Below are 26,058 nucleotides of genomic sequence, written 5' to 3'. Positions count from 1 at the left end.
ACTAAACAAGATTAGAGATGAAGTGAGGCTTTGGAAAGCGTCCGGAGCAAAACATCTGCCAACTCTTCTACCTTTTTCTTGATCCTTTTCTAGGTATAATTTACTTTGGGGGCGTGACAGGCTAAAACGACTTGTACAGTGCTAGTGTGGCCGTCTTTGGCTTTCTCCTTTTTAATATAACAGGCACTCCTGCCGGTTCGTTTCAAAAAAAAAAAAGCTCCTGTCTACATTCAACGTTCGTAAGCTAACCAGCAACTCTATTAGGTTTCTTAGTATTCCTAAATTTTTGGCTCCACATTCATAATGAAAGAAAGAAAGCACAAATAATTCAATTGATTAGTTATGAACATAAGTTAGCTTGCTGATTAGTTCTGTACAGCAGCACAATTTTCTGTATTTAGCAATATTGCAATATGATTTCGTATTGTCCTCTTGCCTCACCTTGTTCTTTGAAGGCTTAGTGTGCATGTGCAGTTTCCTGCTCGTATGGCCTAAGTTAGCCATTGCCAGTTCTTATATCTCTATGATACATGGGCCCTGACACATGAGTGTTACTTCATGGATCGCCAACCTTTGTGTGCGTCATTTGATTATGCATTTAGTCACTCCCTTAAGTTATATATTTAGTCATATACATTAGCATGGTATCTTTACAAACTCTTAGTGTCTATCATAGTTTATTTTCATTTTTCATGTTTTGTTACCTGCGCTTTTCACAGCTTCAAAGGTTTAGAACATGTACTTTGACAAGTTAAATAGTTTGACTTTAACTTTTATTCTTTGTCCTTGTCCATATCTTGAAAGACCACCATCGTTACCATCTCCATGTCCATTTTAATGTCCCCCTCTGCCTGCTTGTTTGCTCTCATATGATTGAAAACCTTGACTATTGTTTTGAGGCTTCAAGCTCTGACGCAATTAGAAAACTTTGGTGATCAACCTACGTTCTGTTCGTTTGGGCTGGTTTGGCTTATAAGCCATGGTTGAAAGTACTGTTGGCTGGTTTGGTGTGAGAGAAAAATATTATTCGTTGGCTGATAAGCCATAGCTTATAAGCCAAATACGATCACGCGAACAGGCTCCAGATGCTTGGGATATCATAGTTGAAAAAAAGTTACATATCAAACAATTATTGGAAGACTTTGCTGACCTTCATGTTAATCACTTCATATAGCATATCAGGACATTGGAGTTGTCAGGTTACGATGCATACTACTCAAGTGAATTTTCCTATGGACTGAGGTCTGTTCTGGTGTATTATATTTTAGTTCCATTTGTCAAGTGAATTGAGACGATTTGTTTAAAATTTTCTGCAGCCAACTTAATTATATCAGACCATTCTGATTTTCACAGGTTTCAGTTTCGAGTAGGGCGGGGAAAAACAAGTGGTCTATTACCTGGGAATGTATGGCTCGAGATATGGTTTGGCCATGTTACCTACATTGAGTTCCAGCCAAAGATATTGTCTTGTTTAGAACGTCAGAACCACTAGTCTGACTTAAAACTTTAGATCATCATTATCGTCGGAGGCTGGAAACTGGTTTATCATGACGCAGTATTTCTTTTGGTTCCTGCTGATGTGCTCAGCAATCTGGACCCTTTAACGTTCCTCCAGTGTACGACAGGCTCATCAACGAAGTACTGCTACTGTGGCCGGGCCTGTTGTGAATGGGAAGCAGCCGAGGCCGCCTCCGATGGCGCTGCTTCCTTTGTCGATGACTTCCGCTCCCTTCCCGGCAGAGGCGGCCCTCGCCAGCCGCTCCAGGACGTCCTACTGGCCCATGAGGCCGCAACCATCATTAATCTGCACGCCCGGGCCGTCAGCGTCCAGAACATCTACTCCCTCGTCCCCGCTGTCCTTGATATGGAGTCCAATAACTACACTCGATGTTGCCACCAGATGCTTCTGGTCCTCAGCAAGTTCTCATTCCAGCGCCATGTCCTCGCCGATGTCACCGATCACACCTACCCTGACTGGGCGCGGATGGACTGCGTCGTCATGATGTGGCTCCTTGGCACCGTCTCCCTCGACCTTGAGGAGATCGTTCGGGAGGATCCTGCCACCGCCCGCTCCGTCTGGCTTGCTCTGGAACATCAGTTACTTGGCAACCGTGAACATCACGCCCTCTACCTCGATGCTGCCTTCACCTGTGCCATACTCTACTTTCAGGCCCAAGCACGGCCCGTGGCACGTAGGCACACCTTCGGGCTGTGCCGGTCAAGCACGACCCTCAAGATATCTCTAATAATTTTGTTTATCCGCTCGTGATATATGAAAAAATATATTTTGTGTGTGCTATTTTCACGAAAGTTTTAATGATCTTCATAATCTATTCAAGAATTTAGATGAGAAGCAGTATAGTAAATGCTAGAAAATGGCATTGTAATGTTGTAAATGTGCTTAAGTGTTATTTTTGTGTCGTGCCGGTCAAAGCACGACCCCACATATGGGCTAGGCTATGTAGCTCATCGTGCCAAGATCTTAGGCACGACACGACTCTCGTGTTTGGATCATGCCGACACGGTCCAAAATATTCCGTGCCGTGCCGTGTTTTGGGCCGTGCCAAAAGACCGTGTTGTAGCCCACCCTCAAATGGCATGGCCAGTCCCAGCTCTAACTACCGGGCTATCTATTTAGCTTACGGGTGTTTTGATGCTCAGCAATCCGGTTGTTGAAGCCACATAAAACACATGAAAAGTAAAAATGAAGCAAACAAAAAAAAATACGTGTTTCAGTCTGAGCTAGCACACGAAAACAGTTGGGCCCAAAGCTCACTCTGAAAGCACGTGCACGTTTTCTGGGAGAGGCAAAAATCAAGAAACTAGTCTTGCTAGGCCCGGTAATATAGGGTGGGGTACGCATCATAAAACATTGACACATCTTATGTTCATGTGGGGTTTTGTAATTGAGATGTTAAAGAATATTAGTAAAGATGATGGAACTGATGGTGAAAAGAAAGCTACAATATTTGGATGGATATAAAGAATGGAGTCGTTTGAATTTGTGTTCATATTACATCTTATGATTAGAGTATTTAGGGTGACTCAAGAATTGTCACAATGTGTTTACAAAAGAAAAATCAGAACGTTATTCGTGCAGTAGGATTGATTGGTTCTGTGATGAGAAATTTGAATGCCATGAGGGAAAATGGTTGGGACGATCTTCTTGAAGAGGTAAAAAGCTTTATGTCCAAAAGAAGATAGTCATTCCTAATATGGAAGGTATGATACCAGTTAGAGGTCGTTCGAAATTTTGTGGTGCCAAATTAGTGACGCACTACCATCATTTTCATCATGAGATTTTCATTGTTGTCATTGATCAGGTTCTTTGTGAGTTAAACAATCTATTTACAAAAAGAAAAATCAACCGAATTCTTGAGATGTGTTGCTTGTCTTGATCCGAGAAATTGATTTGCCATTCGAGATACAAAAAATTAGTTGAGCTTGCTAAGATTTATAAAGATGACTTCAGTTATTATGATTGTGTAATTGTGAAGGCATATTTAATCATTTAGTTATCGTATAAGCTCTTTATTAGGTACCTTTCTTATTAATGATGTATTGTTTGTTTGAACACTTTGAATTAAGTATTATTTGTTATATCTATTAGTTTATGGCTAGTATGATTTCTAGCCTTTTATTATTTAGCCCCCTTAGTTCGTTTCTAGATCAACCACTGAGCACGTTCACGTCGTGAGGGGCATCTAGAGTAGCCTTTTAAAAGACTGTGTGTAGTAATTGTGAAAAAACTGACAATGGCCACACGGGCGGAACGGTGGTCGCCACCCAAGTCGTGCGTCGAGCAAGGCTACAAGGTCGTTGACGTGTCGACGACTAGCAAGTCAACAAGTCAACCACGCGCCCGGGCCCGGCCAGTCCCCGTCTTGACTCGTTTGCGTGTGTTTTGTGACTTTGTCGTGTAATTTACGTCCACTGGCCGGACATGATATGAGTGCTAGCGTGGCTGTGGCCATCTGGCTCCAGTGAGAATAGAATAGGTGGTGCCGTGGTGGCAATGAGGCAATCAAAGCTGAGAGCAATGGCGGCAAGGCCGTGGTTGTTACTCCTCTGCCTCGCGCTCGCGCGAGCTGCCACCGCCACTGAGACTGGTGGTTTCATCAGCATCGACTGCGGCTTCCCGGGGACAACGAGCTACGTGGACGACACCACCACGCTGTCGTACGCCCCGGACGCCGCGTTCACCGACGACGCCGGCGACAACTGCAACATCTCGGCTGCGCACGTCACGCCGGAGCTTGCGAGGATCTACCGCGACGTGCGCAGCTTGGTCGACGGCGCGCGTAACTGCTACACGCTCCGGTCCCTCTCGGTGGGGCTCAAGTACCTCCTCCGCGCCAGCTTCATGTACGGCAACTACGACGGCCTCAACCGGCCGCCCGTCTTTGTCCAGGTTTGCCTGGTGAACACCGCCTCCGGGACGCCGTTCATCTGCGGGCTGGAGCTGAGGCCTCTCAAGAGCTCCATCTACCCGCAAGTGAACGTGACACAGGGACTGGTCCTGCTAGGCAGGCGCAACTTCGGCCCAACTGATAGTACAGACATTGTCAGGTGAGCATATATATTACACATCTCGGTCACTTCTCCCGGAGATTTATATGCTAGAGTATTTATTATTAACCAAGGGGCTTAATTCTTGCTACATCCTCTTGTTAAAGTATGTTGAGTTCCGAAGACAATAGGATTTTTTTCTATGGTATGGAGTAGTTGTCATTAACCTCATAATCCATACTGGAACATCCGCTAAGAATGAGCCATCAAGGTTCAAGATCCACTAGAAGTATCCATTGTATATACTTCTCCGATTGGCAAGTTTGAAACCAAGCGTAAAGCTAGGCTTCCCAACAAAAACCCCATCAGGAAGGTCTCCTACACCGGACAGTCTAAGTACCGGCAAACACCAAGAGTATTGAATATTCGATCTTTACTTGTTCAAACCCCAAGCGAATAGCACAAAGATGCACACTAAGTTCACTCACAAACACTCCTCTTGACTTGAAAACTGTCCTCAAACCCTTCACTAAGAGCTCAAACCAGCCAAAGAACACAGATAAGCCGGATATATAGAGCTCCATGGTGGGATCCTAGACGCTGGAAAAAAGCCTTGCTAAAAAATCATTATCGGATGATAATTGTGTCTCACTAAGGGACATCAAATCGTCTGGGTGGCTCCGCTCTTCCAATTCTCCAAAAATCACTACCAAAGATGCTTGGATATTCTACACCGGATGATAAGCCGTCACCACTAAGGTACACTAATGGATCATAAGATGCACACTAAAGAGCTATTGGACCCATGAAAGTGCAATAGAATCATACTGTGCACTCTAGTGACGAGAATGTCCAAATTGATAAAGGCCTACACAGTATCACCGGATTATGCACCTGTCCACACAAGATCCATTGATGTATCATCCAGTGGATGACACTGACTAACACATAGTATTGCAGCAGAAGATCCTGTAGCCTGGATTAATGGATCAGATGACCTTCTAACTTGAAATCTGGCTCTGTTTAAAGTTCGATCTCGTCTAATTCAACTTCTTTGAAATCCTTGATTTCTTTATCTATTAACTTTAATGAAGTTACTACTCTTAATAGAGTATGGCCAAAGATAACCAAAAGGCATAACGCTATTAAGCCTAAGTACTCCCAACACCAAGTGAAACTACCTTGCCCTTAGCCTTCACAAATAACCTTCATTGTCTCACCTCGATGCCGAGGTAGTAGGAGAGCATACTGAGATCACTCATTCGAAAATGAGCCACCATCTCTCTCTTGAAGCTATCGATGTCCTCTGCACGTGCGCCGGTGACGATCAAGTCGTCTACATACACGCCGACGATGAGCTCCTCCTTCCCCGTCCCCGCGTGTAGAGCGCGTATGTGCTCGGTTGCGCACCTCGTGAACCCAAGCTCGCCCAGCATGGCATCAAGCTTGGCGTTCCACGCTCGTGGGGCCTGCTGCAGCCCGTAGAGCGCCTTGCGCAGTAGGAGCACCCTGTGCTCCGCTCCCTTGACGGCGAAACCCAGAGGTTGCCTAATGAAGACCGTCTCTGCCAGCTCGTTGTTGAGGAAAGCCGATTTTACGTCCAGGTGATGGACAGTCCTTTGCTGCTGCCAAAGCCAGAAGCAGTCGGACAGACTCCATGTGCGCAACCGGCGCAAAGACTTCCTTGAAGTTGATGCCCTCGCGCTAAACAAAGCCTCGGGCGACATGTAACACCCTCAGTGTTACATTGTACAGTTTTTTGCTAAAACTATGTCATGAGCATCATGTTTATGTATTATTACATGTGGTAAAATAAGAAATTAAATTTTGTTGCACTAATTCTCAAATTGAGCTCTAATTTATTCCTTGTCCAAGTATTCTCCCACAGCCCAAATCACTTTCATTCATCCTGATCCAACTCTAGCTCTTATTATTCTTCTCCTCCTTAATTTCCCATACACGCACTCGGTACTCGCAAGCCCGTAAAGCACGCTTCAGTACATTCTTTGGTAAGACGCAGTGTTTTTACTTTTGTCGTGTCAAGCAAGTCAAGTTGGCAGCACATGACCGACCGGCAGCAGCATCGCACATGCTACACATTAATCTCAATCACAAGCTCTGCCCGCTGCGCACGCCACTTGCTCGATGCTCAGTTGCTTTGCAAACACAGCTCAGACACCTTTCCACGCGGCAGCACCGAAGTAACGCAGGAAACACTGTTCACTGTAGAAAACAATGTTCACCGCAGAAAACACTGTTTATCCAAGCAGCATGTCGTGCACAAGCAACGCTTTATTACCTTTAAGCAAGCTAGTTAGCCACTAACCTTACGACGTGTCGCTGTCGCGCCTTCGCTTCTCCTGCCTATAAAAGGACACGCCGAGCCATCCTGCTTCGCCGCTCACCTTCTTCCTCCCCAAATCAAGTTTCTCTGTCTTGCTTGAGAAAGCTACGCTCTGTCGAACTTCCTTCCTGAGCTGCAATCGACAGAGGTAGCTAGCCTGCAATAATTCCCTCGTTCTCCAATATTTACTTGACCCGTGGTATCCTCCTCCGTTAATTCCTTGACCTGTATAAATGAACCAACACCCCCTTCATCATGTTAAGGACCAAAGACTCACAGTCATGTGCTAGTCAACAAGTCCAATAGCATGATTAGCCTCCTCCAATAATATCATTTCTTCACCTCTAGAGCTCATTTGAATTTGTTTATTTATTGTGAAATAAATTTTATTGGATTCCTAAATTCATGATCTATCTGTTAGTGTAATTAGTTCGTATAGTTCAGTGATACCTTTAGGGCTACTTTATTATTTCGAAATACGTATTATTATTATGGTTATTTAGAGAATGAATTTTTGTGATGCATTGGTAGAAGTGCTAGCCCTAAAATACTTTTACAATAGGTTCATTGTATTATTATGTGCTCACTGTAATTTTTGTAGCCTTAGAATAGGTTGATAAATATGGTAGCTAGTGCACCTTGTTTTATCATATATATAGTAAATTGATATTAACAATAAGGATGCCTTTAGTTGTTAAGATAATACATGAAATGTTTCATACCTATTTAGTGGGAATAATAGGTAACTTTGCGTATTAGTCATTAGAGTTAGCTTAGTAGCTTGATAGATGTATTCTTATTTTAAGAGTTGCTGTTGCCGTATTACTAAGCGTTGCATCATCATTTCATGCATGCAGATAACGAATTGGTAGAGTTCGTGACTGCGGGTGAGCAGGAGTATGAGGAGGCGTTCGAGGAGTACGAGGAGGAGGTTCTCGTGCAGGAGGGAGTCTCGAAGCCATCAGTTGCAGACTTTGCTGACACCCCGCCTGCCTAAGGCAAGCCCCGGTGCATAACCCTTATTTTTTATCACTAAATATATATGATGTGCATTTAAGTTACAGGCATTTTATGGAAACTACGTGCATAAATATATCCACCCATGAGTCCTACTAGTATAGGTCGAGTAGCTGCTATGCTCAGGATGTCGGTAGCGTGGGTAACCTGTCGTTGCTCACAAATAGGCGATAAATATGATCACTCCTGATAAAATGGTGGAAAGAAAAATGGTGATCGGGCAGGGATATGGTTGGGTTCTGGTGGATGTAAAGGGTTGTGTCCTGCGGCCAACAGGGCATAGCTCGGTTACACTTTTTCCCTGTCTGTGTCAATTAAGGACCGGTCGTTGCAATGGACGCGAGGCAAGTCACAGATCTATTGTCCCGAGCGCATACTTGGGTATGGGCACAAGGAAGACTTGTTGCTCTCTTGTCGTGGATCTGGCTCTTTCCGGACCGATTGATTGGAGGCGGAGATGGTGGAGGTCCTTGCACCGCACTAAGTCCAGGACTCAGGAGTGGGGGCTTGGAGTCCAAGTTTAGACGGGGACCTAGACACCCAGGACAAGAGGGTGATTGGTTAGTCCTGCTTGTGCCTAGGGTACAAGCAGTGCATGTGTTTTTAGGGCACCCAGCTGGGCACATTGGTTCACGAATCGCCGCCGAGTCGGTACGACTTGTCTTACCTCTAGCATCGTAGTAAGAACTGAAAGTTGAAAGAAGAAGAAATAGAACTGATTGCTTAACTCTTGCTTGAAAGTAGAACATGTGCTTATATAGACTAGATAGATAATAACTTAATACGACTAATAATCATAACATAAATAAGGACTCACTATTAGTATTGCTTTTTGCTAAAAGAAAACAAGCAAACCATGAAGCTTATCATATTCCTTGGAGTCGAGAAATTATTCCCACTAGTCGGATAAGTCTTGCGAGTACATTGTGTACTCAGGGTTTATTTACCCCTGTTGCAAGTGATGCATGAGAAGTACCTTTGTGTGGAGGATTCCTCTGGTGGGCTCAGACGGATCCTCGTTATTATTGCTAGATGTTTATTTTAAATTCCGCTGTTTATCATTCTGCACTCTGACATTTGGTAATATTCTGTATTGTATCTTGTTCTCATTATTGGATCCTTGGAAAAAATGTGGATCTTTCGGGTTCTCCCTTGAGGTGTGCCCGTCGGATACCACCCGCTGTAGCTTGCTTTCGGGGTGCTTAGTGTCTGGTGGAAGGCGAGCACCTCTGTAAGCGTATTATTTTAGGCGGTTCTGCCACAGTTGGTACCAGAGCCAATAATGGTTACGAGTTTCATCATACTTTTTCAAAACTTAAAAATTTGACCAACAAAAGTTTTGCGAAAAATAGGATGCGATTACATTATGTAAATAAATATAAGCCCTAACAATATGGTCTATCTAGGATAGCGGCACTGGTTTTATCTAATTAGTTTTCTGCAGGTGCACTGACTTACGTTGCGTAAGAAATCGCTTAGTATACGGAAAGTGAGTGTGCGATGTGCCGAAAATTTTACGAATGCCGATATATTCTGGCTTGAGTGAACGTATAGGCCGAAGCATGCATCATGATAATAGCATCTTACTTAAATTGAAATCCCCTTTCACATATAATTGAGTTAGTAAATTGATAGGACTAACTAAAGGAATGCTTTAATAAATGTGCTGTAATTTCTCTAACCCCTTGTTTCTGATCGGGAAGGTTGTTCTAAATGGATGGTTCCTATCCCTTACAGATGAATCTAAGGTCCGGACGCGGGAGCACCAGTGCGGGAGCAGTTCATGGTCTTGGTGAGGGCCAAGGCGAGAGTGGCCGGGCCATTGAGCACAGCAACGGGGGGAGTCAGGAGGTTCTAGCTCTGGCTCCTCATCCTTTTCTACCACCGCCACCGCCACTGCCAATGACTCACACTGAGATGATGGCGGAACTAATGGATGCTCGCCATGAGTCAGGCCATGCCATGGAGTTAATGGCACAAGCGGTCGCTGGCTTCACCCGTGGAGGCCACGGGGGCAATGGCGGGAACGGGGGTGGTGCCCGCCATCCTGAGGGACCCTCCTCTTACCAGGATTTCCTCAATACCCACCCACGCACTTTCACACCATTAGATGAGCCCCTAGATGCGGAGCATTGGCTTCGCATCCTGGAGCAGAAGTTTCTATTGCTCAACGTGGCCGACGAGCAGAAAGTGCGCTTTGCAGCGCAGCAACTATTGGGGTCCGCAAGTGCATGGTGGGATACCTTCCATGCCATGCAGCAGCCAGATCATCCGGCAACCTGGCAAGAGTTCACCACAGCGTTCAGAGAGTTTTATATTCCTATCGGTGTCATCAACTGAAAGCTGACTGAGTTCCTGGAGCTGCGTCAGGGGAGTATGACAGTGATGGATTATGTTAATAAGTTCAATCACTTGTCCCAGCATGCTGGCATTCATGTGGACACAGAAGAGAAGAAGAAGGACCACTTCTTTCGTGGCCTCTCTTAGGAGAAGCTGTACACGGCGAACTATCAGACCTTCGGGGCACTGATGAACGCTGCCATCGCCATGGAGGGCTTGCAGCGTGATTCCTAGGCAGAGTGGAAGAGGAAGCGGGTGGCTGCGGGGTCTTCCAGCCACCCTCATACTCAGAAGGTATAGGTTGTCCAACGGGGGCCCTATCAATCATCAGTTGGGCCTTTGTTTTGGTAGCCCCAGCAGACTTCTCAGACTTCTTCCACATAGTACCGTGCACCCACTCAGCAGGTGCAGCCCTAGCAGCCTTAGGGACAGTAGGTCCCACCTCGCCAGGGATTTGGAAATAAGCCTGGTGCTTGCTTCAAGTGCGGCAAAGATGGCCACTATGCCTAGGAGTGTCCCTAGAACCAGCCAGATCAGTCTGCTCAACCATCGGCGAACTCTAGGCTGGTCAAACAGACCATGATCAAGAGGAAGGTGCCTAGCCGGTCCGGACAGGTGAATTTCACGAATGCTGAGCAGATATTGCAGTAGGAACCGGTGATGGCTGGTATGTTTACCATCGATTCCCATCTAGCCTATGTGTTGTTCGATTCTAGTGCATCACATTCCTTTATGAGCATGGGATTTGTAGATCAGCACAACTTACCACTTATGACTATACCATATGCCTATAGAATCCGTACTACAAGTTTGCAGATGTTCATCAATACCTAAACGGACATAGTAAGTTTGGTATTAGCCGCCCACACTTACCACCTATAGTTCATAGTAATTCCTGGGCAAGGCATTGATGGTATTCTTGGAATGAATTGGTTGCAGATGTATGGGGTAGTCTTGGATTTGAAGCAGAGAAGTGTCGAGTTATGACTTCCTTCTTCTGAGGATAGGATGTCTCTTCTGGTACCCTCAGATTCAGTCTTACCTGTTACTGCCCATGCTAAAGCCTCTCCTGATCTTACCCCCATCCCTGTTGTATGTGAGTTCCTGGATGTTTTTCCCAAAGATCTTCCTGGGTTGCCATCAGACAGAGAGGTAGAATTCTCTATTGAGCTAGAGCCTGAACTGCCCCTATCTCCAGACGCCCGTACTACATGGCTCTAAGGGAATTGGCTGAGATGAAGAAGCAGCTGGAAGAGTTGATGGAAAAAGATTTCATCCACCCTAGTTCTTCACCATGGGGTTGCCCATCTATTTTTATGAAGAAGAAGGATGGTACTCTGTGGATGTGTGTGGTTTACCGCCCTCTTAATGCAGTAATAGTTAAGAATAAGTATCATTTGCCCCGCATAGATACTTTGTTTGATCAGCTAGCTAGTGCCAAGGTATTCTCGAAGATTGACTTCCGATCAGGCTATCATCAGATCAAGATCAGGCCACATGATATATCAAAGATTGTTTGATCAGCTAGCTAGTGCCAAGGTATTCTTGAAGATTGACCTCCGATTAGGCTATCATCAAATCAAGATCAGGCCACATGATATACCAAAGATAGGCTATCATCAGATCAAGATCATGCCACATGATATACCAAAGATAGCTTTTTCTATGTGGGGCAAAGGATACTTGTTCTTAAATGTTACCATATTAAGAGGGCGGTAATCCACACACATCCACAGAGTACCATCCTTCTTCTTCACAAAAATAGCTGGGCCACCCCATGGTGAAGAACTAGGGCGGATGAAACCTTTTTCCATTAACTCTTCTAGTTGCTTCTTCATCTAAGCCAATTCCCTTGGAGCCATGCAGTACGAGCGTCTAGAGATAGGGGCAGTACTAGGCTCTAGCTCAATGGAGAATTCTACCTCTCTGTCCGGTGGCAACCCAGAAAGATCTTTGGAAAAAACATCCAGGAACTCACATACCACAGGGATGGGGTTAAGATCAGGAGAGGCTTCAGCATGGGCAGCAACAGGTAAGACTGGATCTGAGGGTACTAGAAGAGACATCCTATCCTCAGAAGAAGGAAGCCATAACTCGACACTTCTTCACTTCAAATCCAAGACTACCCCATACACTCACAACCAGTTCATTCCAAGAATAGCATCAATGCCTTGCCTAGGCATTACCATGAACTGTAGGCGGTAAGTGTGGGTGGCTAATACCAAACTTACTATGTCCGTTTGGGTATTGATGAATATTTGCGAACCCGCATTACGAATTCTATAAGCATATGGTATAGCCATAAGTGGTAAGTTGTGCCGATCTATAAATCCCATGCTCATAAAGGAATGTGATGCACCAGAATCGAACAACACATAGGCTGGATGGGAATCGATGGTAAACATACCAGCCATCACTGGTTCCTGCTACAATATCTACTCAGCATTCATGAAATTCACCTATCCGGACCGGCTGGGCACCTTCCTCTTGATCATGGTCCGTTTGACCAGCCTGGAGTTCGCCGATGGTTGAGCAGACTAAGCTGGCTAGTTCTAGGGACACTCCCGGGCATAGTGGCCATCTTTGCCACACTTGAAGCAAGCACCAGGCTTGTTTCCAAATCCCTGGCGAGGTGGGACCTGCTGTCCCTGAGGCTGCTGGGGCTGTACCTACTGAGTGGGTGCACGATACTATGTGGAAGAAGTCTGAGAAGTCTGCTAGGGCTACCAAAACAAAGGCCTGCCTGATAATTGATAGGGCCCCGCCAGACAACCTATACCTTTTGAGTATGAGGGTGGCTAGAAGACCCCGTGCCACCCGCTTCCTCTTCCACTCTACCTAGGAATCCCGCTGCAAGCCCTCCATGGCGATGGCAGCATTCATTAGTGCCCCAAAGGTATGATAGTTTGCTGTGTACAGCTTCTCCTAAAGGATATAAGAGAGTCCGTGAAAGAAGCGGTCCTTCTTCTTCTCATCAGTGTCCACATGAATGCCAGCATACTAGGACAAGTGATTGAACTTATTAACATAATAAATCACTGTCATACTCCCCTGGCGCAGCTCCAGGAACTCAGTCAGCTTTCGGTTGATGACACCGGCTGGAATATAGAACTCTCTAAATGCTGTGGTGAACTCCTGCCAGGTTGTCGGATGATTTGGCTACTGCATGGCGTGGAAGGTATCCCACCATGCACTTGCGGACCCCAATAGTTGCTGCGCTGCAAAGCGCACTTTTTGCTCGTCCGCCACGTTGAGCAACAGAAACTTTTGCTCCAGGATGCAAAGCCCGTGCTCCACATCCAGGGGCTCATCTAATGGTGTGAAAGTGGGTGGGTGGGTCTTGAGGAAATCCTGGTAAGAGGAGGGTCCCTCAGGATGGTAGGCACCATGCCCGTTCCCACCATTGCCCCCGTGGCCTCCACAGGCGAAGCCAGCAACCGCTTGTGCCATTAACTCCATGGCATGGGCTGACTCGCGGTGAGTAGCCATCAGTTCCGCCATCATCTCAGCATGAGTCATTGGCGGTGGTGGTAGCGGTGGCAGAAAAGGATGAGGTGCCAGAGGTGGAACCTCCTGACTCCCCCCGCTGTCATGCTCAATGGCCCGGCCACTCTCGCCTTGGCCCTCTCCAAGACCATGAGCTGCTCCTGCACTGGTGCTTCCATGTCTGGACCTTATATTCATCTGTAAGGGATAGGAACCATCCATTTAGAACAACCTTCTCGATCAGAAACAAGGGGTTAGAGAAATGACAGCACAGTTATTAAAGCATTCCTTTAGTTAGTCCTATCAATTTACTAACTCAATTATATGTGAAGGGGGATTTTAGTTTAAGTAAGATGCTATTATCATGATGCATGCTTCGGCCTATACATCCACTCAAGCCAGAATATAGAGGCATTCGTAAAAATTTTGGCACATCGCACACTCACTTTCCATATACTAAGCGATTTCTTACGCAACGTAAGTTAGTGTACCTGTAGAAAACTGATTAGATAAAACCAGTGCCGCTATCCTAGACAGACCATATTGCTAGGGCTTATATTTATTTACATAATGTAATCGCATCCTACTTTTCGTAAAGCTTTTGTTGGTCAAATTTTTAAGTTTTGAAAAAGAGTGATGAAACTCATAACCATTATTGGCTCTGGTACCAACTATGGTAGAACCACCTGAAATAACATGCTTACAGAGGTGCTTGCCTTCCACCAGACACTAAGCACCCCGAAAGCAAGCTACAGCGGGCGGTATCCGTCGAGCACACCCAAAGGGAGAACTCGAAAGATCCACATTTTTTCCAAGGATCCAATAATGAGAGCGAGTTACAATACAGGTCCATTTCATACATCCGAGTTTCTTAAAAATTACATTATTACATTACCAAATGTCAGAGTGCGGAATGATAAACAACGGAATTTAAAATAAACATCTAGCAATAAGAATGAGGATCCGTCTGAGCCCACTAGAGGAATCCTCCATACAAAGGTACTTCTCATGCATCACCTACAATAGGGGTAAATAAACCCTGTGTATACAATGTACTCGCAAGACTTATCCGACTAGTGGGAATAATTTCCAGACTCCAAGGAATATGATAAGCTTCATGGTTTGCTGGTTTTCTTTTAGCAAAAAGCAATACTAATAGTGAGTCCTTATTTATGTTATGATTATCAGTCGTATTAAGTTATTATCAATCCAGTCTATATAAGCACCTGTTCTACTTTCAAGCAAGAGTTGAGTAATCAGTTCCATTTCTTCTTCTTTTAACTTTCAGTTCTTACTACGATGCTAGAGGTAAGACAAGTCATACCGACTCGGCGGCGATTCACGAACAAATGTGCCCAGCTAGGTGCCCCAAAAACACATGCCTTGCTTGTACCCCAGGCACAAGCAGGACTAACCCATCACCCTCCTGTCCTAGGTGTCTAGGTCCCCGTCTAAACTTGGACTCCAAGCCCCCACTCTTGAGTCCTGGACTCAGTGCAGTGCAAGGACCTCCACCATCTCCGCCTCCAATCAGTCGGTCCGGAAAGAGCCGGATCCACGACAAGAGAGCAACAAATCTTCCCTACGCCCATACCCAAGTATGCGCTTGGGACAATAGATCTATGACTTGCCGCACGTCCATTGCAACGACCGGTCCTTAATTGACACAGATAGGGAAAACATGTAACCGAGCTATGCCCTGTTGGCTGCAGGACATAACCCTTTACACCCACCAGAACCCAACCATATCCCTACCCGATCACCATTTTCCTTTCCACCGTTTTATCAGGAGTGATCATATTTATCGCCTATTTGTGAGCAATGATATGTTACCCATGCTACCGACATCCTGAGCATAGCAGCTACTCGACCTATACTAGTAGAACTCATGGGTGGATATATTTATGCACGTAGTTTTCATAAAATGCCTGTAACTTAAATGCACATCATATATATATTTAGTGATAAAAAATAGGGGTTATGCACCGGGGCTTACCTTAGACAGGCGGGGTGTCAGCAAAGTAGGCAACTGATGGCTCCGGGACTCCCTTCTGCACGAGAACCTCCTCCTCATACTCCTGCTCACACGCAATCACGAACTCTATCAATTCGTTATCTACATGCATGAAATGATGATGCAACGCTTAGTAATATGGCAACAACAACTCTTAAAATAAGAATACATCTACCAAGCTACTAAGCTAACTCTAATGACTAATACGCAAAGTTACATATTATTCCCACTAAACAGGTATGAAACATTTCATGTATTATCTTAGCAACTAAAGGCATCCTTATTGTTAATATCAATTTACTATATATATATGATAAAACAAGGTGCACTAGCTACCATATTTATCAACCTATTCTAAGGCTATAAAAATTACAGTGAGCACATAATAATACAATGAACCTACTATAAAAGAATTTTAGGGCTAGCACTTCTACCAATACATCATAAAATTCATTCTCTAAATAACTATAATAATAATACGTATTTTGAAATAATAAAGTAACCCTTAAGGTATCACTGAACTATATGAACTAATTACACTAATAGATAGATCATGAATTTAGGAATCTAACAAAATTTATTTCACAATAAATAAACAAATTCAAATGAGCTCTAGAGGTGAAGAAATGATATTATTGGAGGTGGCTAATCATGCTATTGGACTTGTTGACCAGCACATGACTATGAGTCTTTGGTCCTTAACATGATGAAGGGGGTGCTGGTTCATTTATGCAGGTCAAGGAATTAACGGATGAGGATACCATGGGTCAAGGAAATATTGGAGAACGAGGGAATTATTGTAGGCTAGCTACCTCAGTCGATTGCAGCTCAGGAAGGAAGTTCGACAGAGCACAGCTTTCTCGAGCAAGACAGAGAAACTTGATTTGGGGAGGAAGAAGGTGAGCGGCGAAGCAGGACGCTCGACGGCTCAGCGTGTCCTTTTATAGGCAGGAGAAGCGAAGGCGCGACAACGATGCGTCGTAAGGTTAGTGGCTAACTAGCTTGCTTAAAGGTAATAAAGCGCTGCTTGTGCACGACGTGTTGCCGGAATGAACAGTGTTTTCTGCGTTGAACAGTGCTTTCTATGGTGAACAATGTTTTCTACGGTGAACAATGCTTTCTGCGGTGCTGCGGTGCTCATGCGTGGAAAGGTGTCTGAGCTGCATTTGCAAAGCAACTGAGCAGCGAGCAATCGGCGTGCGCAGCGGGCAGAGCTTGTGATTGAGATTAATGTGTAGCGTGTGCGATGCTGCTACCGGTCGGTCATGTGCTGCCAACTTGACTTGCTTGACACGACAAAAGTAAAAGCATTGCGTCTTGCCAAAGAATGTACTGAAGCGTGCTTCGTGGGCTTGCGAGTGCCGAGTGCATGCATGGGAAATTGAGGAGAAGAATAATAAGAGCTGGAGTTAGATCAGGATGAATGAAACTGATTTGGGCTACGGGAGAATACTTGGACAAGGAATAAATTAGAGATCAATTTGAGAATTAGTGCAACAAAATTTAATTTCTCATTTTACCACATGTAATAATACATAAAATGATGCTCATGACATAGTTTTAGCAAAACCTGTACAATGTAACACTGAGGGTGTTACAAATCTACCCCTTGACGATGGCATCGTGCTCGTCCTGCTTGACCTTGTATACCCACTTCAGGCCGATCGTACGGCATCCTGGAGGTGGATCGACGAGCTTTCAAGTCTCGTTTCCTCGATCGTCTTCATCTCTTCCAGCATCGCCTGTCGCTAGTTTGCATCGCGCTCAGCCAGCACAAACGTGGGTGGTTCCTCTGCACTAACGAGAAGCAGCTCAGGGTCATTGAGCAGCCGACCCGCCAGGCCTGGGGGCCCTGTGCCACCGATGATGTTGTCCAGCCTACAGAACCGCACCTCCTCACCGTCGTGGAAGGCATCCATGAACTCAGTGATGTCGCTTGGAGGTGAGGCGAACTCAATCGGTGTTGATGGAGTTCCCTGTTCTGTCGGAGTGGTCTGCACAACACCTGGAGTGCTAGGCACCCCGGCTGCAATGCTCGTCACTACTCCTAGACCACTCGTCACAACTCCTGGAGTGTTCGGCACCACTACAGGAGGGCACAACCCTAGTCTTGGAGTGGTCGGCACCACTACAAGACTTCTTGGTGCTGCTATAGGAGTGTTCGGCACCCGTCCTAGAGTGGTTAACACCACTGTAGGACCTCTCGGCATCACTCCTAGAGTGCTCAGCACCACCCTAAGAGTGCTTGGCTCTGTTACTGGAGTGGTCGACACCTCCTCTTCAGCATCTCCATCACCGTGGATGACCAAGTGCTCGACGACGAAGGTGCTGGTGAAGCCGCCAGCTTCCCTCATGCCTGGACTGTTCCAGTCCTAGGCCGCCTTCTCATCGAACACAACGTCGCGTGAGACAAGCACCTTGCCTCCGCGTGGGTCGTAGAGCTGGTACGCCTTGGTACCTTCCGTGTAGCCTAGGAGCACCATCGGTGTGCTCCTGTCCTCCAACTTAGTGAGGACTGGCTTTTTCTTCCTGACGTGGCCGATGCATCTGAATGTCCGGAGGAAGGACATGCTCGACTTGCGCCCATACTAAGCTTCGAACGGTGTCTTACCCTTTAGGGCAATGGTGGGCGTGCGGTTGAGGATGAACACTGCCGTGGTCACCGCTTCACCCCAGATTCTTGCCGGCATGCTCTTGGCCTTCATCATGGATCGAGCCATGCCGACCACCATCTGGTTCCATTGCTCCACCACGCCATTCTGTTGTGGCGAGTATGGCGCAGTGTGGTGTCGCACCACACCCTGATCCACGCAGTACACAGCGAACTCCACTGAAGTGAATTTGCCACCATGATCAGTCCTCAGCGCATGCAACTTCTTGCCGCTCTCCACCTTTGCGCGCGCCTTGAACTTCTTGATCATCGCCACCGCCTCGTCCTTGCTCGTCAGGAGTTGCAGCCACATATAGCGACTACAATCATCCATGACCAGGAAAAAGTACCACCAACCACCGTTTGTGGCTGGCGTGATTGGGCCGCAGTGATCGCCGTGGATGAGCTTGAGAGCACCCGCCGTGCGATACTTGGCCGCCTTTGGGAACGGCAGCCTCCTCTGCATCCTGGCCAGGCAGCTGTCACACAGCTCGCCTCCGTGCTTGATGTGGGGCAACCCTCGGACCATCTTCTCTAGCCGACCGAGCACGTCGAAGCTAAGATGGCCGAACCGAGCATGCCACAACCATGGCTCCTCGGTGTGCCGTGCTACCAAGCACACCGACTGCTCCACCTTCAAGTCAAGCAGGTATAGCCGGTTCTGGGACCTCTTCACCTTGGCAACAAGGCGCTGCTCCCGGTCCCTGATCCTAAGGACGCCGTCCTTGATCAGTACTTCGCTGCCGTGCTCATCCAGCTGGCCAATGCTAATGATGCTTGAACGCAGCTGCGGGATGTAATATACATCCGTTGGCGCGTGGTGCTCGCCGTTCTGGCACCTGAAGATGATGGTGCCGCGCCCTCGGATCACCACCCTTGAGCCGTCACCAAACTTCACCATATCGGACACGTCATCGTCGAGCCCGGAGAAGGCTTCCTTGGAGCCCGTCATGTGGTTGCTGGCGCCGGAGTCCAGGTACCACCGCTGCTCCTGTCCGCCACCCACACGTCCGAGGTGGACTTGGGCACGTGGTTCGTCGAGGTGGATAGCCTTCAGAGCCTTGCCATGCTCGGGCACCACCGTCACCTCTCCCTTCTCCTTGGCCTCAACGTCGTGCAGTGCACAGAACGTCGCCATCAGAAGAGTGGCCTCATCCTCATCATCAGCCTGCACCAGATGAGCCTCAGCCTTCTTCTTCTGCTTGCGATTTGGGCACTCCTTTGCCCAATAACCCGTCTTCCCACAGCGTTGGCCGGCGTTGGGGTCCACCTTCTTCTTCTTCTCCAAACAAGCCTTGCCGCGGTGCTTGCCATCGCCACTGCGGTTGAAGGAGGCTTCCCCGAAGTTTCTCCGGGCAGCCCACAACTCCTCTGTCAGTAGCAGCTTCCCGCTGTCCTTCATTGTTGTGGCCTGCTCCATGCGCTCGTCCACCGCCCGCAGACGGCCTGTCACATCCTCAATGGTGAGGGTGGACAAGTCCAGCATCGTCTTAATGGAGACAACAATCTGGATGTACTTCGCCGGCACGGACTGGAGGTACTTAGAGACCGCCTCTTCTTCATTGATGGTGACGCCATGGCTCTTCAGCTTGCTGATGAGCGTCTGCAGGCGGAGGAAGAAATCCTCCACCGCTTCACCATCTTTGAACTTGAGGTTAGCATACTTCTGCTTCAGCAGCTAGGCCGTCGGCTTCTTTGCACGGTCGGAACCGACGCGCATTGCCACAATGGCCTTCCATGCATCCTTAGCAGAGCTTTTCACCCCCAACGGCTCTCCGTACTCCACTGGCACAGCAGCGAGGATAGCCTCCAACGCTGACATGTCATCTTCTTCGTTGTCGGTGCCCTTGTCAATAGCATTCCAGAGCCGTCGGTCTCTGAGCTTGATCTTCATGGTCACCAACCACTTGCCATAGTTGGTGAGAGTCAGCGTCGGCCAACTGCTGCCGCTGACCTCTCACACCGTGCGCACAACGATCTCCTGTTGTGGTTGGGCAGCCACAGCAGCGCCGCTGCTGTCGCTCATCTCCAAACCGTCCGTTATCGCTAGCGGTTAGTTCGACTACGACGCTTGTACGGCTCTGATACCACTTGTTGGCCCCTAGATCTTCGGCAACGGTGGTGAATGGTTGACTCACCCGTGCCGGAGATGGCCAACAACCCGTGCGTTGCGGACACTTTTAGGTGGGATGGTCTGACGTGCAGCTATGCCATTTCCAGTCCTCCAAAAATTACTGGCGTGTAAGTGGTGCCCATGACATCTACGCAGAACACTACTTCGCTTTTACTGCGGTTTGCATTGCATGGGTAATAGTAGCTGTTGATCGTGTTTAAACCGCGTCCAATCTTATAATTTTGCAGAAACATGTCGTTCAGTGGTCTGAACGGTGACATATCATCTGCTTTCGCAAATCTCAAGGCTGTCCAATCCTTGTACGTGTGGAGTTCTAGTTCTTGATCTGCTAATTTCAACCTCTTAGTCATAGTAATATCTGATACATATCTTTGCAGGGATTTGTCGCACAACAACCTGACGGGCTCAATTCCTATCGCCGTGTCACAATTACCGTCACTGACAACTCTGTAAGTCTGCTAACTCGACAAATTCTGCACGTTCCAACTTCATTAGTTTCGTGCGATTTTAATTTCTTTTATGAACCAATATATGCATTCATCAGCATCACGTTGGCTCACATAAATGTTACACCTTTCAGAGATTTGACGGGGAATCAGATCAGCGGATCAATCCCCCCTGGACTTCTCAAAAAAATCCAAGACGGCTCCTTAAATCTAATGTCCATTCCCGGATCCTCTTTAGTTTTGTTCTAGCAGACATGCATGATACCGCCTTAATTTCCTGGCTGACAGTATCTTGACTTTCTCATCTGTGTGTAGTTATGCCGATAATCCAAACCTTTGCACCAACGGGGATTCATGTCAGACGGAGAAAGGAAAGTGCAAGCTAGCCATCTACGTCGCTGTTCCTATGGCTCTGGTTGTGGTGGCACTGACAGTACTGCTATGTTGTTTGCTGCTGCGGCGAAATAAGCGAGGTAATAAGTTTATAAAACATCGACTGACCGCGCTCTAGCTAGCCATGTCCTCTTTGCCATCGGCCATCCTGAACGAGCTAGGACCACGGATCTGCCGGTGCATTCAGGGTCAGTGGACGTCTCTGTGAAGCCCCGGGACAAGACTTCGACGAGCCTTGCTCTAATTGTTGCAGGCGACGAATACAGACGCAGCTCGCTGCGGCTTGAGAACCGCCGGTTCACATACGAGGACCTAGAGATGATCACCAACAACTTCCAGCGTGTAATTGGGCGGGGCGGCTTTGGATACGTCTATGAGGGCTTCTTGGAGGATGGCACTCAGGTGGCGGTCAAGATGAGGTCTCAGTCGTCCAATCAGGGTGCCAAGGAGTTCCTCACGGAGGTAACCATCTCTTTTCAGACGCATGCAATTCATATTTCCAGTGACAGGTTCAATTCGTATTTCCTTGGAAATTGACTAGTCGTCATGATCTCTGGCCACCTCTCCAGGCACAGATCTTGACACGGACCCATCACAAGAATCTCGTGTCCATGATCGGTACTGCAAAGATGGGGTGTACATGGCACTTGTCTACGAGTACATGTCAGAAGGATCCCTGCAAGAGCACATTGCAGGTACGTAGCATATTGTTTAGCAGTTTAGAACTTCCTTCGGTTTGCACAGTGAGAGGATCAATTTCTCCTTCCTTCCTAGTCTGGGACCTGCAACGTTATGACCAATGACCTCGAGGGAAGGCTCCCTTTCCCCCAACACCTTTGTTGATCTGAATTTCGCATGCTATCATTCTTCTGTCTGTAGGAAAACACTTAACTTGGAGGCAGAGACTTCGAATCGCACTGGAATCAGCGCAGGGTACAATTCTATAAATTTCATGCACAATAAGTCATATTTGTTGTTAAAGGTTTGATTTGTGCTAGAAGTGTGAGTGATGACATGTAATGTAGGGCTAGAGTATCTGCACAAGGGCTGCAACCCGCCTCTCATTCACAGGGACGTGAAGACATCCAACATCCAACTGAATGCGAAACTGGAGGCCAAGGTTGCTGATTTTGGCTTATCAAAGGCTTTGGATCGTGACATCTACACTCATGCGTCCACAAACACACTTGTGTCGATGTTTTACAACCGATAGCCTATCACAGGGGTATCCGGGGCAGTATGTTCGGGTTTCAGCGTATGCAGAACTCGATGGTTAACGCAAGAGACAGTCGATTTATCCTGGTTCAGACCCTCGATCGTGGATCGAGTAATAGCCCTGCATCTAGTCGGCGTTAGCCTTTGCGTTGGATTGATTGTGAAGAGTTATGTTGTACAATTGTTGTTCTCTTGAATTCTAGACTCCCCGATCTAAGGAGCCCTGCCCCCCTTTATATAGTCAGGAGGTCAGAGTCCTAGTCGGTTTACAATGAGGGTTCCTAGTAGGATTACTGAATACTACTACTACTAAGATTACATGAGAAGAATTCTAATTAGACTAGGTCTTCTCTCTTCCTTGCGGGGTATCCCGTGGGTCCCGCACCGACAAGCCTCCGAGCACTTCATGGTTGAGTTCTGGAAACCTCGTCTTGTTCCTTCAAGTCTCGTCGAGTAGGAACAAGCGTCGTCCGAGTGCTTTCTTGAGCGAAACCATGTAGCGCTTCGTGAGATCTTTGCGTGGTGTGTACTTTTTTGAAGAAAAAAGTACTCCCATTTGGATGTAGCCCCCGAGCCTCTTGCTGTTTGGCACAAGGAGCTTTGAGGGTCATTTCTTGAAATCCCCCTGACTCTTCGTCGAAAGGTTTCCGGGCACATACCCGTCTTTTTTGTTGAAAAGAGCTCGGATTTAGCTATGTCCGGGTTCTTTTTGTTGAAAAGAGCTCGGATATAGCTATGTCCGGGTTCTTTTTATCTTGTGGCCTTGAAGTCGTTTGTCTTGAAGAAGTCTCTTGAGTGACGTGCGCTTTTTTGAAAAAAGGGCACTTACTGAGTGTAGCCCCCGAGCCTCTTGTTATTTGGAACAAAAAGTTGGAGGGTCTCGAATCTGAGTTGTTCGAAAGAACTGTATACCTTTCCTTTTACAGCCCCCGAGCGTATATCCGGGTTGTTTTGTTCAGGAAGAACTCGGATGCGAGGTCTTGGCGTATTTTCTGATAGTCTGCTGTTGTCAGATGTAGTTGTATGGTGGTGATTGAGTTTAAATGCCTTTTGTTCATGGGTTGTACTGTGTTGGTATATTCTTCCGAATATGCTCGTCTTCGAGTACTGTTCCCTCTCGCCTGAGTCTTCCATTATTGAGTCCTGTCTTTTCACTGTGTCCTTTGTTAGGCTTATTTCATTGGTACTCCTAGTTCATGTGCACCACTCCTTTGATCTATAAATACCCTCCTAGAGTGCTTGTTTTCATCCATTGAACATTCTGTTGAAACCTTCGTGGTCATGAACATGGTAGTTTATGAAGTAGAGCAGCCCCCGGGCGTGTTTTGTAGTTCCTGTGTGTCTTGTCGTAGCTGAAGAAAGTCTTGTGATAGGGATTAGAGGTAGGCTAATCCCACAGCAGCATTGTACCAGGATATACGTGGCGGTAGTTAGAGGAAGTCTTGTGATGTGGGCTTTGTTCCTTCATCTGACAGTTCTGGGTTGATCCTCGTCGCCTGTCCTAAGACTGTCTAGTGCAGATCAACACCATATCCAGCATCACATCGGTCTTGGGTAGACAGATGCCTGCCGGCCTTCTCTGCTCCGTGTTGTCCTGCTGTGCTGCTGATTTCCGCCTTAGATGCACTGCATCCATCCTTTGAAGAAAATAGTGTAGCCAATGGCAGTTTGTCCTTCCGAGTAGCAATTTGGGACACGTAGTCGTTCCAGAGCCTAGCCATGTCCGGGTTCCTCTTTGCTACTTTGCTTTTCGTGGTACCGAGTTCGTTGGGTCTGGTAAGATTTGTAATCTTCTATTTTTGAAGTTGCTTGTAATGAAGAGAATCTTGTCTTCTGAGTTGTTATTTATTTTTCTGCTATGGTCCTGGTTGTTCATCAGATTCCCGAGTTCTTTCTGTAAGAACCGAGTTCTTATATTCCTTGTGAGGTAGCCCTTCTTTTCTTCATGGCTGACGGGTTGTTTTTTGCAGCGATCTGATAACTCCGCCGTGGTGCTGGATGGATAAGTTTGAAATCTGCCCGTTGAATTGTACCGTTGTGTGGATTTGTGCCCTCCGTCATTTTAGCTGCGTCAGTAAATGGATCATTGCGTTCTCACACGGTGCTTTAACGGGCCTGGTGGGCCGTTTTTATCGCTGTAAAATCTATTTAAAGACCCTTCATCTTCTTTTTCTTTACTGCCCTTCTCTTGCCTTGAAAACCCTAGCTCTCAGAAATCCGCCGTCGCCATTGCTGCCGCCGTCTTAGCGCCGCCGTCCAAACTTTTTCCTCCCCTAGTTGCTTTTTTGCCTCCGTTAGTACATGGGTAAGAAGAAAACCGTGAGTAAGTCCCAGTCTAACTTCGTGGACGAGGAATCATCACTTTCTTTGATCGAGAACCAAGAGTTTGTGGCCATGAGGGCTGCCTAGAAGGTTTGGCCGGCTCCAACAACAACCAAAGAGCAGCTTCGCGAGCTTGTCAGCGACGGCTTGATCCAGAGCAAGGACTTTGCTGAATGGAGAGCTCCAGGCGAGCATCGGGTCCCTGCTCCTGGTCCTGGTGAGATCGTCCTCTTTGTCTCCTTTGTCCGTGCTAGACTCTGCCTTCCCGCTTCTGCCTTCCTCCATCGATTCCTTAATTATTTTGGGGTTCAAATTTTGGGGTTACTTTGAACCATCTTACCCCCAATGCTGTCCTCCATCTTTCTGTCTTTATTCATCTTTGCGAAACCTTTCTTGGAATTCCTCCTTCTCTTTCCCTCTTCCGTTTCTTCTTTCGTCTGAAACCACAACCCCGCCGTGATGACACTTCTGTTCTTGGTGGGTGTGGGATTCAGTTCCGTCAGGGTCTCAAAATTAAAATTTTTGATTATGACTTAGTTGACTCTGTGAAGGATTGGTGTTCCGAGTGGTTTTATTCCACCAACATGATTCCCCCTCTTTCCGTTCATTCTTCTTCTGGTCCCATGATTAACGATCGATGGGAAAAGAAACTCTTGACGAATTATGAGAACCAGACGATCAAGCCGCTTGTTGAGAGGATAAGTACTCTAAAACAGCAAGGTTTGACCGGCCTTGGTATTATTTCTAGTTTTCTTCGCCGTCGAGTCCAACCTCTTAAGGAGCAAGAAAACTTTGGTTTTGAGTACTCTGGGGCAGAGGATCCTTCTCGTATGGTCCCTGCCCTTGAGTTGACCGATGAGGAGGTGCTCGAGCATCTTCGGAAGATGCTGAAAGGGGTGAAAGTCGTTCCTTATGTTGTTGTTGAGTATTGCGCTAAGAACCCTCCTCCTGCTATGAGTTGTTTTTCTTTATTCAAGTACCTTTTGAATTTCCTTTGTGGTCTCCACCTTTGTTTAATCTTTCTCATCTAGTTGTTTTACTCTTCCTTGTAGGAATTGGGGCGCAACTTTGTTGACCCAATCCCCCTTGATGTCCTCCCTGTCATGGTGAATACTGGGGAGGATCTTGCTAGGGCTTCTGTAATTAGTAAGTTCCAAATCACCACATCGTTTCCTAGAGTTTCTTCCG

General features: G+C 46.8%; 1 protein-coding gene across 2 annotated transcripts; it reads left to right on the top strand.

Moving 5' to 3' along the window:
• The first annotated feature begins 3,985 nt into the window (after positions 1 to 3,985).
• Positions 3,986 to 22,824, top strand: LOC136513006 (putative leucine-rich repeat receptor-like protein kinase At2g19210). 2 transcript variants are annotated; one of them, XM_066507010.1, is made up of 9 exons: positions 3,986 to 4,569; positions 20,722 to 20,793; positions 20,872 to 20,943; positions 21,075 to 21,155; positions 21,256 to 21,413; positions 21,587 to 21,795; positions 21,903 to 22,028; positions 22,213 to 22,266; positions 22,359 to 22,824. In XM_066507010.1, the coding sequence occupies exons 1-8, from the start codon at positions 4,016 to 4,018 to the stop codon at positions 22,222 to 22,224; spliced, it is 1,284 nt and encodes a 427-aa protein (XP_066363107.1). In that variant the 5' UTR covers positions 3,986 to 4,015; the 3' UTR covers positions 22,225 to 22,266; positions 22,359 to 22,824. The 2 variants fall into 2 exon arrangements, with proteins under 2 accessions (XP_066363107.1, XP_066363106.1); XM_066507009.1 differs by having other exon boundaries at positions 21,521 to 21,795.
• The last annotated feature ends 3,234 nt before the right edge of the window (positions 22,825 to 26,058 follow it).

This window comes from Miscanthus floridulus, chromosome 16 (genome assembly GCF_019320115.1).
Source record: "Miscanthus floridulus cultivar M001 chromosome 16, ASM1932011v1, whole genome shotgun sequence".
Classification (NCBI taxonomy): Eukaryota; Viridiplantae; Streptophyta; class Magnoliopsida; order Poales; family Poaceae; genus Miscanthus; species Miscanthus floridulus.
This window is presented reverse-complemented; position numbering and strand designations above follow the sequence as displayed.